The sequence below is a fragment of the Ischnura elegans genome, chromosome 3 (genome assembly GCF_921293095.1).
Source record: "Ischnura elegans chromosome 3, ioIscEleg1.1, whole genome shotgun sequence".
Lineage (NCBI taxonomy): Eukaryota > Metazoa > Arthropoda > Insecta > Odonata > Coenagrionidae > Ischnura > Ischnura elegans.
The window spans coordinates 86,273,701-86,289,635 of record NC_060248.1 but is presented as its reverse complement, the minus strand read 5'-3'; the positions used below and the strand labels follow the sequence as shown (position 1 = coordinate 86,289,635).

The following is a 15,935-nucleotide window of genomic DNA, read 5'->3' as shown; positions in this document are numbered from 1 at the left end:
GTGCGGGCATTTGAAAAGAGTTGAAATAAGTATTGGTACGACCTTAAGAATTTCGAAGGAGGGAGGGAATGGCTGGTTAATTCTCTTGCGGAGGACGAATAGATGAAAAAGGCGAGTCCCATTCCACAAAAAATTAGTTTTGACTGAATTTAACATAGTAAATGACTCAGAAATTATAGATTCCCAAGTACTTTTTACGGAAGAATAAGTGTAAAATGAATATAAAACTTTCGAGGAATATTTTGTTAGATATATAATAGCTTGATGTGTTTATATTATGATGTATTAAAGATACTTGATTGTATACAAATAAATGCATTTATATTTTTATGGAAATAACTCAGTTGAAGCAATCATAAGAACAAATAAGATATTTAAAAGCGCGGTATCCAGTAATGTATTTAAATTAGTGAAAGATGAGGATTTTACACCATCAAAAACTGAAAAAGCATTTTATTAATGAGCCTAAACTTTTTTGTTACCAAAACTCTTGTGGCTTAGCGAGCATTATCCCATTTTTTGCCGAAACAAAAACTGTATTGGAGAATCACTCAATATTTTTCAAAGACATGGAGAAATATTACTGTACCAGCGAGAGCTTTAACCCAGCATCGCTGAGGCGGTGGGGATTCTCGCGCTGGATAGAGAGGCGGCAATAGAGCCTCCACCCCTTCCCTCGAGAGCGGCGATGTAAGACGTGTGGGAGGGATGGAAGATGACGGCGGAGGGAGACGGAAGATGGAGCGAGCAGCGAGGGGGGTGGGGTAGAAATGGTTGAATTGGGTACGTGGAGACGGGCGGGGGGAACTTTATGGACTGGGTGGGTTGGGGGGGGGGGTATTGGGGGAGATGGGGGCACGGCGGCGGCAGCTTGCGAGAAAGAGAAGACTAGAGAGCCGTGGGGGCGGAGGCGAGGTTGGAATTGTGGGAGGACGTGAGGGAAGGGAGAGGCGGCGTCTGAAATGAGGGTGTGGGTTGGGTGAGATAGATGAAGGAGAATAATGAGGCTGTTGGAGTTAATGGCAAGGAGCGGAGAGGAGGGGAGAAGGGGTGGGGGGGGGGGGGGAGTGCGGTCTGAAAAGGGGTGGGGGAGGGGGGAGAGAATACCTTGATATGCGAGGGGGTGGGGGAGGAAGGTTCGGCGAAAGGCGAAAGTCGGACGGGGCCTTCAAGGAGGGTGCGGAACCGGGAAGTTGGGTGGGGGACCGGGGGCGGGGGTGTGTATCTCCTGTTACGAAGAAAGGGGAGGGCGGTAGAAGAAGAGTGGGGGTGGAAGGGTTCAGGTGATTACGGAGTGCCTGCGAGAAGGGTGCCATAAATTGGTACCAATTTCAAATGGCAGAGTTGAGGGGAGTTTGTAAGAGGGTTTCCATGAGTAGTATCGCCGACGGAAAACCACGGCCAAATACCTCCCCTCCGAAATAACAATGGATTTCACCGATTTCCTCTGACGATTTCAAGACGATAGGCGCTAATATTTGAAAGCTTCGAAATATCTGACATGAGGCTTAAAATTATGCAATTGATGCCCAACAACCTTAAAGCGCCAAGTAGGGTTAGCGCGGAATAACTTCTTGCCTAGAATATTCTCTCTTATCCATAATATTTGAGGAAATCCTCAAAATATGACTGCGCTTTTTCGTATGCATTCCGGCATTTTATATATACTTCTTAATAATTTTTGAAATGCGGTTCCACTTGCTGAAAAACTATTTAGAACAAGCAGAACTATTAGGATGAACTTCACACTTAAAGGTCCCCTAGGATATACAAAATCTTACGGATTGAACTGAGATTTTCACGTTCATATCATGCTGAAGACATAGCCAACTGGGAGAATTTTATTTTTTACTTGAGCTTCAGATATATTGGCAACTTTGTTAACAAATATTTATTCATTAAAATCCGCTAAAAATATATATTCCATTACTTCCAGCAAAAATGATGTTTCAATTCGGAAAATTTTCGTTAAACACCAAATACTTGTTACACATTTCCTTCCTTCTCCAACTCTTCCGATACACCTTACCCCTTCTCGAGCCTTCTCGAGTATTCGAAAAAATTGAAAATATTTGTACTTTATAATGAGGTAACAGCTGAAACGTTTCGTACTGAAGTAAATGCTGTGGAAAAGACTAGCATCACTAGCATCGTTGCATTCCTTAAAAAAAAACCTCAGAATTCATATTTTCAAATTTTCACTCTGAACTTTCCTAAATTCACCATGATTTCCAATATGAATTTTCAAATTTCTCTGACTTTATATCAATTGTATAGTGGTCACAGAAAATTATTGAATGGAAAAAAGCACACGGCGAAATAAAGTGAAAAAGTATTCATATCAGCGGATATGAAATTAGAAAGCGTATCAATCCCTGAAAATCTTCGAAATACACCTAGAGCAAAACCACCTCCTTAAAGACTTACCTTTCCCAACCCATACCCCTTATTATTCATCACCTTACCAACCACAATACAACCCTAGTAAGTAATCTTCCGTCCAATACATATTTCACCAAAATTATGACATACACCTTGCTTCTTCTCCCTCTCCACCTATCATCTCAAACAACCATACCCTTTTCATTAGATGTATAAAGCTTGCTATCTGAGAATAATGTACTCGAAAATGGCCAAACAGCTGAAGCAGGTTTTGTGTAACATGTGGAGATAGCTAAACATGACTGTTATTACAATGGCTTCCTCCCACCACATAGCTTCAAGCTTTGATTTAGTTAACGATTCTTATCTTTTGGAGTTTTTTCCTGACCATGGCATAGGTTTCTTGATAATTTTCATGACTTATTGTCCCGAGATTATCTACCAGAGATATTTTTTTTACCATGACTTCCTAAACCTGCCTGACCATCGCCTAGCTTTCCCGAAAAATTTCAATACACTCAGGCCTGATTTTAATTTCTCCAACAATTCCATGACTAACCCGACCTGGATCAACATTTAACCTGAAAAAAAAGAAAACGAAACGACAGATTGGAAGTTCGTCACTCACCTCTTCGACGTCGATCTTGAGCGCGTCCTCGTCCGTGTACCCGAGGCTCCGCATGTGCTTGAGGTACGTGGTGGTGATGGGCAGGCTGTAGTCGATGTCGGGCGGGTGCAGCCTCCGGTGCAGCAGGAAGGGCGGGGCGGGCGGGGGCAGGGCGGGGGGCGCGGGGGACGGCGTGGCCGGGGGCGTGTTGGCGGCGGCCGCGGCTGCGGTGGCCGAGTGGGGGCCGCCTTGCGACGGGGGTGAGGCGGGGGACGCCGACTCGGAGGCCTCGACCTCCATGGCCTCGCCCCCGCCGCCCCCGACGGACGCCGCCGCACCACCGCCCCCGCTCGCCGCCCCACCCCCGTTCACCGCCTCGCCGTGCACCGGCTTCCGCTGGCAGTCGGTGCATTGCAGCAGGAATTTGGTGACGGCCTCTCGGGGCAGGAAGGCGTAAGTCTCGGTGATCTGCAAAGGAGAACGGGTAGGCATTATAACCAATGCTAATTATAACACTTAAGAGGAATTCTTATATAGATGGCTAAAAGTGACATGAAATCAACGGATTATCGCTTGACACTCCGGAAGATGTCAATAAATCTTGGAAAATATGAATGCATAAGTTTGGTGATGTATGTATTTCCTATGTATTTGTGATACTGCGTGTCCGCTATTTCAAAGTAGCAGTGAGTTACGGTTTTTCTTTGTGTTCTTATTATGCTTTTAAGGAAGAGTTATCACAAATAGCGGGAGTGTTGGAAAATATGAATGCATAAGTTTGGTGATGTATGTATTTCCTATGTATTTGTGATACTGGGTGTATCGATACCTTTGATCGATACTATCGATTGTTAATTGTCGGAGCGGTCTGGTTGGTAACCAGTAAATAAGTTGGTGTTCTTGGAGTTTAACTGTTTCTTTTCTCGCTTGTGTCACGCCGATGACTGTTTAATTAATAAATACAAAGTCACGCAAAGTCTATATATAAATCATTCAGCAATAAATATTTATAAAAAACGCTGAAATACATACAAAAATCATTGAACTCTATCGGGAGGATATAAAAATAATGAACAATAAAAATTGTCTATTTCCACGACATATGTAATCATAATAATTTGAAATATTGAAATACATACAATATGATAATCGAAATACATGTTTCAGTCCACTGACTCACTATAGCTAAACACTATCCTGCAATCCTCACTGATTGGAATACTGCGGGAGCGATTAACATGTGCGAGTAATTTAGTTGCGGTCATTAAGAGATTTGACTTTCTCATTTCAACATAACAATTTTTACTATCTATTATCACTGGAGGGAAAGAGGGAAATTCCTGCTCCCATACGTTTGGAAAAACATCTATTGTATTCCATAATTTCTTATCAGTTGTTATACATGCGTGTTATAACAGCTAGCTGCTCACTGCCAATGAGCCGTTCACAATAATGCTTTGATTATCCTTTAATGTTTAAGAATCAGTCAATTCAGAAATTAAGGACTGATTTTCTCTGGGACTGTTTATAGAAATATGTTTCGTTTGCTATGAATAGTCAAAAGGCAAGGAATATAAATTAATGAATATCGACGAATTTTAAGCTTAGAATCTTGAGTGTTTTAAGACAAGTATTTTCAAAGTGAAAATACTGTATAATATCAAAATCAATTACTGAAACTGGAAAGTATAAATCGTAGCATTGTAATAAAATGTAATTATCATACGTTAAATTAGAACATGAAGACCGGATTGCCATTATTAGGGTAAAATTAATTAGGATAAATTTGAAGCATAGAAAAAAAGAGGCAACTGGAGGTTAAAATAAATCTGGGGATAGGGCAGTTAATGAGACTCTCAACGAAGGGAAATAGAAATAATGAACTCTATTATGATATAACATTACCATGGATGAAATATAGGTGGAAATTCAGTTATACCTACTGTGAAAGAATGCCACTAAGTATAAATGGAAGGAAGTTAAACAGATATTTAAACTTAAACGAAAATAGAAGCCATTCGAGCTATTTCGAATTTTGTCATCCAGACAAAAGTGTTGCCATCATATCACTCAAATATAAATAAAGTGGCCCAAATGGGTTCCAAGCCACATCCCCAAAAATCGCCATTTGGCGATCGCGCGGATAATAAGATCAAAAAAATTCACCGTTCCAGAGCTGCTCGATTAACCGGGATTAGTAATGAGAGAGAGAGAGAGAGGGTAAAAAAGAAATCACCAATTAAATTAGCTCGAGGCAATGAATGCCTGGCGAACGCTTAGGGCGGGAAAAGGGGATTCTTTATTAGGGGAAGATAGCCGAATGCAGCGAGCACACGGGATGGGAGAAATGTTAGAGGAGAGGGGAGGAGGGGAGAAGCACATTTATACGCACGGCAACGAAAAGGGTTGGGCTCGCTTTTCCAGCAGCCACCCCTGAGCACGGTCACAGGGGCAGGGGAAGGAGTGTCACCCGCAGGGACCCCTACTTCCCATCAAACTCCACCTCTCTCCTCCCAACGTACGAACCATGCATAGCAACCCGCCATAGGGAACGCCACCCGACTAGGTCTAGCTGCCGAGGTACGGGGACATACGGGGAGACATGCGGTGGCTAGCAAACGTACCCCTCCCACAACCCGCATCCCATCCCGAGTGGACGAGCGCCGAACCGGTGCAGGGAGTGAGGAGATTTTGCGGGAGTCGACTGGGAGTTTTGGCGGACGAAGCGGAGCCGAGGATTACGGAAAACAAAATTGTAGTCCGAAAGAGAGAAAGGGCGGGACATCGATCGAGGGGAATCGCGGGTAAAACATACGATGCGTATATATGCACCCAAAAAAACTCGGTTCCCATGAAAAGCGTGGGAGGGAGAAAATTGACACCATAGTCTCATTCCAAGAATTTCGCAACTAAAGAGTGGGCAAACAAAAAACATAATGACTTGGGTCTGAGCAAATACAATCAAACGGGAAACAAATGAGTTGCGATTATTATTGGAGCTCCATCGTCGTATCAGATGAGGCAAAGGATGACTGAATCTATTTGGAGATGATATGCTGAACAGGGATGCTGATACATGCATTTGAAATTAAATTGGAAAAGAAACTCGTGTAAGACATCATAATTGCATCTAACGAGTGAATGACGATCATGCCGAGGCGAACAACTGCTTTCAAATTCCGCAAACAGTTTGGAATCTGCTCTGTGCTGCTTGTTTCCTGTGAAAATCTTCTGTCTCGAGGAAAATTTACGTTAGGGTGTTTCAGTTAAACAAAAGAGTTTTATATCACTCAATCGCTACGTTTATGATCATATAAAATATATACGGGTTATCAGGAGTCCACTATCTTCCGTAAAAACGAAGCTGCGAGGGATCCGCTTCAATAAGTCTAGCAGCCGAATAGCAATGCCCTTATCTTTTCCTTCAAATATTATTCTTCCGTAATGGACAAGCATTAACTATTCGTCAAATTCGCTTTGCATAAACTGAAAAGAAAAAAATTATAAGACATGTAAAGTGCGTCTAAACAGGTACTACCAAGGATTTATGAATGTATAAGGATCCAAAGTTACTCTTTCTTTCATGGAAATACTTTTCTCAACGGTTTTATGGTGAATATATGCAACCCACACCCCAGTGTTTTACAAAAACAATTAATCAAACTACACGTAGCACTTTACATTAGCAGGATGAAATTTTTCGGTCAAGGGCCAAATATATTATATTCCAGCCGTGTTAATTACTCCCTCAATCCATGTACAATGAAACGGATGGAGAGTGCTTTCACTTAGATTAATAGCTAATTGATACAAAAAGCAATATTATAATCTGGTAAAAGTTGAAGTAAAAACCATTAGGCAGTTTAGAAGTTGGGGAGCTGATTCTTCCGTCACTTTTCTGGTCTACTTAGGTGATGAATATCAGCGAATGAAATGATTTCAGTTATTTTTTCCGAGGGAAAGTTTTTTCAAAAAACAAATTTACTTCTGCTCTTCCACGAGTGAGTTGAACCAAACAAATTCACTCGGACCGCTTTTGGTTTATTATCGCGTCGCAACAAAAACTTCATTTTCTTCCGCTCCTTCTCCAGTGCGCAAAACGTGGAAATTGAGATCGTAGAGGGTGGTGGCTAAAGAGGAGGATGTCGGAGTGCGGAGGCGAGAAAAAAGGAGGGAGTGGGTGAATAAGGTAATGTAGTGGGGAGGTGGAGATGGTCTCCCGGAGGTAATGCTGGAAACTGGGGCTGCCAAGCGAAGGCGCGAGGTTCCTAGCAATTGGAGAGAACAGAGAGAGATAGCGAGGGAACGGAATTTCGGCTTAGGAAAGAGGCGAAAGACTCACGATGATTGGACTACTGCATAGTCATGATGGGATAGAGAATGACTCTCCAGCGTCGGGCTCACCGACAGACGAGATAGAATCGCCTTCCCACTTTTAGCGAACTATGCGGAACGCCCGCGGGGTCTGTGGCAAGAGGAGAGGTAGGAGAGGAGAGACCCATATTTTTTCTGATGAGATGATAATCATCCGCTATAACTAGAAGATAGTCAAATAGCACAGTCATTTGTTTATGGCCATTTCAAAGAATAATATGAAAATTAAACAGACTGATGAACAAAGGCGTACTCAGGATCAAAACTAGAGGGGGGCAAGCCGTGGTGGTTCAAGCTGATACTCAGGAAAGGTTAAGGAAACGAAAATTTCAAAAAAATTTTAACGGCGCCTAATTAGTTTTTACAATTATTTGCTTGAAAAAAATCCTTTTATTTTAATTACATGTTTCATGATAATATTATTTTCTTGAGTTTAGAGAAAAATTTGTACCAAATGTACTTTTGCCTCTAGGGGGCAGCTGTCCCCCCCTGGGTACGCTCATACTTATGGATTATACGGGAAGTAACTGACAATCATAATATGTGAAATTCTCTTCTTAATTTTTCCTCGGCCATTATTTATACGCCTTTTCTGTTTGATTCTGTCCTTATGAATCTGTTGAAGAAAAACTACGAACCTGCTCTCTCTCCTTTTCTGCATATGTCTGTTTTTGTATTCTTTTATGTATCTACAAAAGAGATTTTTATGATTTCTCCTAATGATGTTTTTTCATCATATTCCAAGTGTTATTCAAAGCACAATCCAAAGTACCTAACCTGTAAATTCCCAATAATAATAATCCTGCTCCTTCATCCGCAAAAATAATTTACTTTTTCCATAAAAAGATACATTTATAGACCTAATCCAAATTTCTAGGGATCATGGAGGATTACTGGGTTGAGCACTTGATGGCTAACCTAAGGGTTCCAGGTTCAAATCTCGGTTGAAGCTGTCGAACACCCCACTCTAAAATCCTCGAAGTGCGAATTGGCTCAAGAAAAGGAACTGGCCGACCGAAACTTGTTAATTTCACACAGCTACGGCGTAGTCCGACATGAGCTTTACCCTCACCTAACCAAACCAAACCAAGGGTCCCAGGTTAAAATCTCGGGTCAAACATCCCACTAAAAAAATCCTCGAAGTATGAGGTGGTCCAGAGAAAGGAGTCGACCCACATAGCCTAAATGTGTGAATTTTACGTGCCTGTGGGTTAGCCCGGTATCAGCTCTAAACTCACATACCCAAATCAACCTAAGGCTCACAGGTTCAAATCTTAGAAGAAGCTGTTGAACATACCGTATTCACCCGTAGAAGCCACGCACCTTTTTTTGGTAATGCCGGTGAAAAAATGGGGGTGCGCTGCTTACACGAATCCTCCAAAATTTAATGCGATTTTATTTTTATTTATAAGTAAATTTAATAAAATCTAATGCCGCGTTCCATTTTCCCTCAAATTCTTATCGTTTCTTTCTCCAGAGTTTAGCGTTGAAACTGGGAAACCTTAGCAGGAATTACATTCCGAGCATTATTTAACCTTATTAATCATGGAAACGTAAATTTATCGATTTAGCAACTATATGCGACTTCCTATATTAGACCGCTCCCAAAAAGCTTTAGAAAGTTTTTTTTACCCACGAGCCGACCCAAAAATTGGGGTGCGCGGCATACACGAGAGCGCGGCTTACACGAGTACATACCCACGAAAAAATCTTCGAAGTGCGTCGTGGTCCTGGAAAAGGAAGTGGCCCCCTTACCCTGCATATGTGAATTTATTACACGCGCCTGTGGCTTAGCCCGAGATGAGCTCTACCCTCACCAAGAAAAACGACCTTAAGGGTTGAATAGCTGCATGAGTGGTCCAAAACTATCAGTTCCTCCACTTCCCACCTTCATATACTTATACAGATTCGACCTCAACCCTTTCGTGGGCTGACTGCAGCTCCTGTCTTCCCCTTCACTTCACCCTACCTCACACCCCGACATACCCTCTCCCCTCATAACCCGAGAGAGCGTAAACGCCCATATCCACACGTTTCATCGCGAGGCCTTCACCCCACCCAACCCCTTCCCACACCCACTTCTCCCCCTCCCCCTATTTCAGTCGGTCGTCGCGAGAGAAGGGTACTCCCATATCCACACACACACATACACATCTGCACACGGCTGCGAGGGCGTTATCGAGCGAACCCCAACCCTCCTCCTCCCTTGCGCTCCAGCACAAATTCGTACCCAAACACAATCGCGCCTTCCGCCTTTCCCGCGTCCATCCCCCGCGGCCACAACAGTTACCTCTCAAACCCCCGCCCACCCTCGCCAATCTCTCCACCTCACTCTCGGGCACAAACACATTGAACTACGACTATCCCTTTCTCTACTCCCATAGTCCGCCCCACTCTGCTTGCCCTTCCCTCGGAACATGCTTCTATGGTCTCCGGTTCGTGTCTCCCCGTTATCTATACCCCGTCCCTCCGAGTCCCTTTTTTGTGCAGTGTGAACTCGACGTGGAATGCGAGCATGCATGTAAAAATGGATCGGCCCCCACAATCGCTATCGTTAAATATTTAGCTTCGTCTCTCATATCATATTCTTTCTCGTTGCACGGACGCAAATTTTACTCGGTAACGTGCGTGAATGTTTAACGGTACGCTAATGTTTGTCAGGCGACTCACCAATGTCTCGTGAAACAATAGGGTTGCCGCCAAATACGCTCTCCAGGTCGCAAATAATTATCACACGATGGGATTTCGATGAGCTTGTCCATGGGGCAGCGTATCATAGTTGCAAGTGTACTTATTTGCTTTTCCCTAAAAGTATAGGGTACAGAGGATGTAATTTATATATTTATTTACATTTTCTTTTCTTTAAGCAATGGTACGACTCAAATAAGTGCCTGAGACATTATCGCGTTCGAATTTCAATGGTTATGGTCACGGCCTAAGTATAACATGCAGCAATTGTGGGAATAAAAAATCGGCCACATGCATAAGAGGCGTTACCTCATTAGTTTTTAAACAATTTTAAGCAATAGCACATCCATCGAGTATAAGGCTAGGGTTAATGCGTATATTACGATTATACACCTTATCATGACGATAAACGCTATTATGTATCATCTTTCTCGAAGTAGCATATTCAATGAAATATAAACTGTCCCATCAATGTGAATTAACAACCAAATAGTGTCGGGGAGGTTTTAATATTACGTAACTATCCCCTTTTTCTCGGCCTATAATAATGTAACAATTCCAAGACGGATGATTTCTTATCTCTAAGGTATTTCACTGAGTGACTTCTTAACGCTCTCCCTTGTTTAGGGAAGAAGTCTAGTAGTTTTAAAGTTTAAGTTTATCGTTTTCAAATTGCTATCATGCCAAAATGCTATTTGAGTGCAGTTAACCACGGAGGTACTTTTGAACTAAAGAAAACAGACTTTTATATGAATTTGAAGCTAATGTAACTCAAGGAATACACTCAAACTAAGAAATTAGTTGTAGTTGTAAGTTGTAGTTTTAGCTCCTCCAAAAAAATCGGCTTGTATCCAGGAGATTCCGTCTTAAGAGGTGACTAAGAAAAATGTAGTTTATTTAAGGAAATAACCGCGGAATGGCTAGCAAAAATTCTACGGAGGAAAAATCATTTTCTATGACAGGGAATCGAACCAGGATCTTCCGCGTCCGCGCCAGGTGTTCTACCACTTAATAGCCAACATAAACTCTAAAAGCCAGCGAATTTTGCGCAGGGTTACGAGATTATGATGAGAAAGTAATTTTTGGTTAAAGAGCATCTGGTGCCAATTTCTGGAATACAAGTTGGAGCCCCGGCCAAGGAAAGTGGTCAAAAGTATTATAGCTGTCTCACTTAAATTAATCATAAGTAAATCATTATAAAATTGGTTTTACGAATATTCCACAGAGAAAAACTCATTTGCCTAGGAGGCTTCATTCCCTTCTGTGGAACTCGTAAATGAAATTATTTTTTGACGATAACTTGAAATATTTTTAATGAAAAGTTATTTCCAAGGCGAATGATTTTTTCTGAGTGGAATTTTCGCACAATTTGTGCACTCCGGGCGACCCCGTAAAGTTATCACCGTGGCTGGTCTTGGTACGCTTAAATCATAAAATTAGTCATTGAATATTGGTTCAAGGCTTGAAATACTCCTCCCCCTTCTTCGTTAGGGTAATATCACCCAGCCTATTTCACATGAGCGGCTTCCCTGCATTTCCTTAACCCAGGATCTCTCCCTCGCCTCACCCGAAGCACCCACCCTATCTCCGCTTTCCCTTCCAACCATCACGAAGCAATCCGTGACTCTCCCCCTCACTTCCTGTGCTCCCACCCTTACTCCATAAGAGCTCTCCCCTCACACATACATACACGTAGCTTCCCGTTCCCTTTCCCCACCACTGGCTCACGCAATTACGCACGTCATGCGAGGCAACCACTATTGCGTGTCGAAAAGAGTATATCAACATCTACATCACGTCGCTCAATCATCCACACGAGCGTGCTCCAGCCTCGCAGTTTTTCGATGCTCGACACGAATTCAAAGCATAATTTTGGACAGGAACCTGCTACTCCTTGCTGAGATTTTATTCGGGGGCAAATAAAAACGAAACTGCAATCAGTGTCGATGATATACTCTCACTCTATTTATTTTAATCCTGTCCCAATCCCAAGAGGAATTTTTGTAACGAGGGTTACTTGAGTTCCTGACGGTTAAGGAGTCTTTTCACGTTTTCAGCAATTCCTAAGCTTCATTCCATATCAACAAAATTCCAAACTTTGACTGTCTCGGGGACTGTGATGCACCATTCTCATAAAAAATCTGATGAAAGGCTATGGTACAAGTGAATTATACCATGATAATCAATCAGAGTAAACTTTTAATTTGATTTTTAAATACGTTGTCATCCTTTCCGTATTCACTCTTGCTTGGCAACGTCTGGATAAAGCGGAAATAGGAGGCAAAACCTTGACTTTTTTTTCCATACTCCTACATTCAATTCCATCAAAGGTTTCCCACACAGCCGACCAATACAGCAAAAACATTGAAAAACGTGTATGGCAAAACTAAATTTCATAACTCGGCTGATTTATTCAATGATTATAATTCCTGAAACTTAACACAATAATAGCATTCATTCCATCCGTTTTACCCTTTCATAAATTTGATCATGATCAAGTGATCATGCCGAATTTCGGTGTTCAGTTTCCCTTGCTTCTCTCTGATCTTCAGCCCGAAAGTTTATTAAGTTCCTCAATTTTCTAAATCAATAAAAAATAAGCCATATAGAGGGATTTTATGAAAAAAATGCAGTCAGGTTAATTTTGAAATAAGTCAAGTAAGTAGTAGTAATTAGTATTATCAGCAAAAATCAAAGTCAAATAGCACTAAGGCGGCGCTAACCCGAACCAGGACGGCAAAGAAGGCCTGAAGGAGGATTCGTTCACCCACGGATTTTCATCTTTTTACTGTGCCAATGCAGTTTATCCCTTGCCATAACCAAATTTTTCTGACATTTCAATGACTTCCAGTCCAGATTTTTGTTTCCCTGATTTTTGTTAGACTTCCTGATCAGTATGAAGCTTTCAATTTAAATCTGAGATATACTTTAGAAATAAACTAAATATGTTTTATATGTGTGATATTTCGATGCTTCCGTGGAAACGGCGGTGAAATACGATGAGAAAAAACCACATGAATTTCGATGAGAAAAAAATCCCCAGGACCGGGTATCGAACCACGGACCTTAGCTTTCCGCAGACAACTCTGATATTTAGGTTCCTCAATCCTGATGGATGGATAGTACCTTTTATGTTCGACTCCAGGACCAGGGAATTTTCCATTCTCTTGGCAATTTATGTATGTTTTTATATCCTCCCACAACGGCAGTCTCCCATTCCCTTGACTCACAGCGGATCCCCTTCCTCTCCCGAAAACTAGCAATTTCAGACATTCGTTCTCTCCGCGCTCTGACTCGGGGAGCTCGGGCGTGCATCCGGGACCCATCTCCGTAATCTCCCTCACGGAGCAGTCCCCGCCGCCTCCACTGCAACCAACCACCCCGCCCCCCGGAAATTATTCCCGCACCCTCCTCCCCCATGCTACCGCCGCCTCCCGATGCACCCTTTTTTCCCGTGCGTGCAGCGGGGGCCGACATAATCCACCCACACGGGCGGACCATTCTCACGTACTGCCCCCGTCCACCCCCAAATAGGTCGCAGCGGTCCCTCCCGACGGCCAGCCCCCCCTCCTCTCCGACCCCACCTCTCGCACCGCCCCCTCCCTCCGCAGCACGGCGTTTCCACGTACGCGGGGGTAAAGCCTGCAAACCCCGGCGCCTGTCTCCAGCCAACTGCCATTCCGCACCCTCCCTTGCCTCGATCCCCGCGCCCGTAGACCACCCTTACTGCCCCTATGACAGCGCCGAACTCTTGCCCTGCTCAATTTTTTTTGCTTTAAACTTCGATCTTGAACGTAAATAGATCATCATCATCAGTAAACAATCCTAAGATTGGTTTGACGCAGCTCTCCATTTCTCTCTCTTATTCGCTATCCTTTTCATAGATTCTTCTCTTTTACATCTAACGAAACCTGTCGTGTGTAACTCCGTCGAGGCTGCTAATAAAGAGATAAGTTACTTAATAAACTTTATCATTAAGGCAGTTGGTTCCACTGATCTCATTAGCAGTCATCAATCCAAAGATTGGTTTGACGCAGTTCTCCACTTAATTCTCCTATAATATAATCTAAACTATTCTGTTTTAGATCATTTTCACATTATAATCTTCTGAAAATCGTAACCTATGGGTCTTAAGGCTGTGCTCATGCATCTTTGGTAGCGTCCAATGTCCAATGTCCAATATCCAGGGATGCCAGTGATTAAAAACAAAGGGCAATTCCATCAATATTTTATATAAATTTTGTAAAATAAAGCTGAGAAAAAGATAATACTCATGATGAAGAAATAATACTTGTCTCTGTGAAATTTCAAGAAATAATAGTGATCTACATGAAATCTTAGGTAAATCTCACGAAATTCTGGAGAAAATACAGAAAAAAATAGGCATGTAATTCCTCGACCACTTTTTCGAGCATCGTGATGATTTCTAAACATGATAATGTTTTTCCCAAGAGGAGAATCAGCAAAGAGGGAATAAATTCAATTAATAACAGATACAAATAGGTTTTCCCAATGATCAAGAGAATGAAAGGTAACTAGTGCCCCAGCGAGTAAGTAAAAAGGTATCACGATGTAAATGACATTCTGTTCGGATAAAGGTAGCGTCACACATTTGATGAGATCGCCCAAGTGTGAGTGAGTCACGGCTTTGGAACCATTCACGACACTTGTATGTGACGCATGATAAAAATAATCTTGACATGACCCACGGACAAGAAAACAGGCAAAAACAAATTCGAATGGGAAATTCGTCTCACGGGACATGTTTGTAGAAATCGAAGGAACTAAAAAAATACAGAAATAAATTTATATGTTGAAGCATGTTTTTCACTACAAACACTCCATTCAGTGTGCAGCTTAACAGGCGTGAAATATGGGCTTTTAGAACTCAAACAATAATTTCGGTAATGCCACCTTTTTCAAATTTAAATTAAGCTAACATTTTCACAAAACAACTATTTAGCAATATGACCCGAAAGCATTCACGAGTGACGATAGCCAAGCATTAATAAATAATTAATTCCAGTGGAAAAATCTATATGGAGACTCAAAGGACAAATTTTCGATCAAATTCGTTTAAGGCATCGAAAATAATGAAATGGATAATGAAAGTCACCTCAGCACACTCAGGAGCCACATAAAATATTTGTGCATCGTGAAAATTTTACCTTAAAAGAATAAAAAAGAACCTCGATAGGAGATTAACTATGCGCATTTTATGTAGCCTTTCGTGACTCGGAAAAAATTACTGCTGATTAAAAGCCGAATAGCTCGGTAACCTATTACATGTTTCAATAATTAGCGATTATTTAAAGATGAGAAAATTTCAACAAATTATTTCTGCTACAATGCCAGATTAATATTTTAAGCTTTCTAATTGAATGAATACGACAAAATGATGATCAAGAAAAAAGTAGGTGAGATACCTCCACAATATGATTTAAATAAACAGTAAAGGAAACAAAACAATACTGCAGCACTTGTTGCAAATAATTTTTAAATAATATCTGTACCGTATCGATAAAATTGATTCCCTAAAAATGCATAATAATAATCTTACCTAGTATATCTATTCTAAAATGTGGTACCAACATTAAACACATCATTCATATCGCTTTTGTCTTCGTATGTAATCTCAAGCAGTAAATGCTTACAGAACGAACAGAGTAGCAGTGTTTCAAACGAATGATATGGCGACAGGCCTCTCGATACGGGCCAAGACGCAATATTTAGGTGTTGGACGTTTTGGACGTCATACACCTCTACTTCTCCCGTTTAGGGAAAAAATTGGTCCTCGAATGCTGAGAAGCTTAAGCAATTGCAATTTAAGATGGTTTAAAATTTTAATTTACACTTTTTAAGAAAAATAACTTTTTCGGGAGCT

The 15,935-nt window shown here is 41.7% G+C and overlaps 1 protein-coding gene across 4 annotated transcripts in view; it reads right to left on the bottom strand.

Moving 5' to 3' along the window:
- LOC124156108 (nucleolar protein 4) overlaps nucleotides 1-15,935 on the bottom strand; it is a 911,182-nt gene that overhangs the window by 308,392 nt on the left and 586,855 nt on the right. For all 4 annotated transcript variants that reach the window (XM_046530436.1, XM_046530437.1, XM_046530439.1 and 1 more), the window contains one exon: nucleotides 3,011-3,457. In XM_046530436.1, coding sequence (XP_046386392.1) covers nucleotides 3,011-3,457 — 447 coding nt within the window. The remainder of the gene's footprint in view (nucleotides 1-3,010; nucleotides 3,458-15,935) is intronic.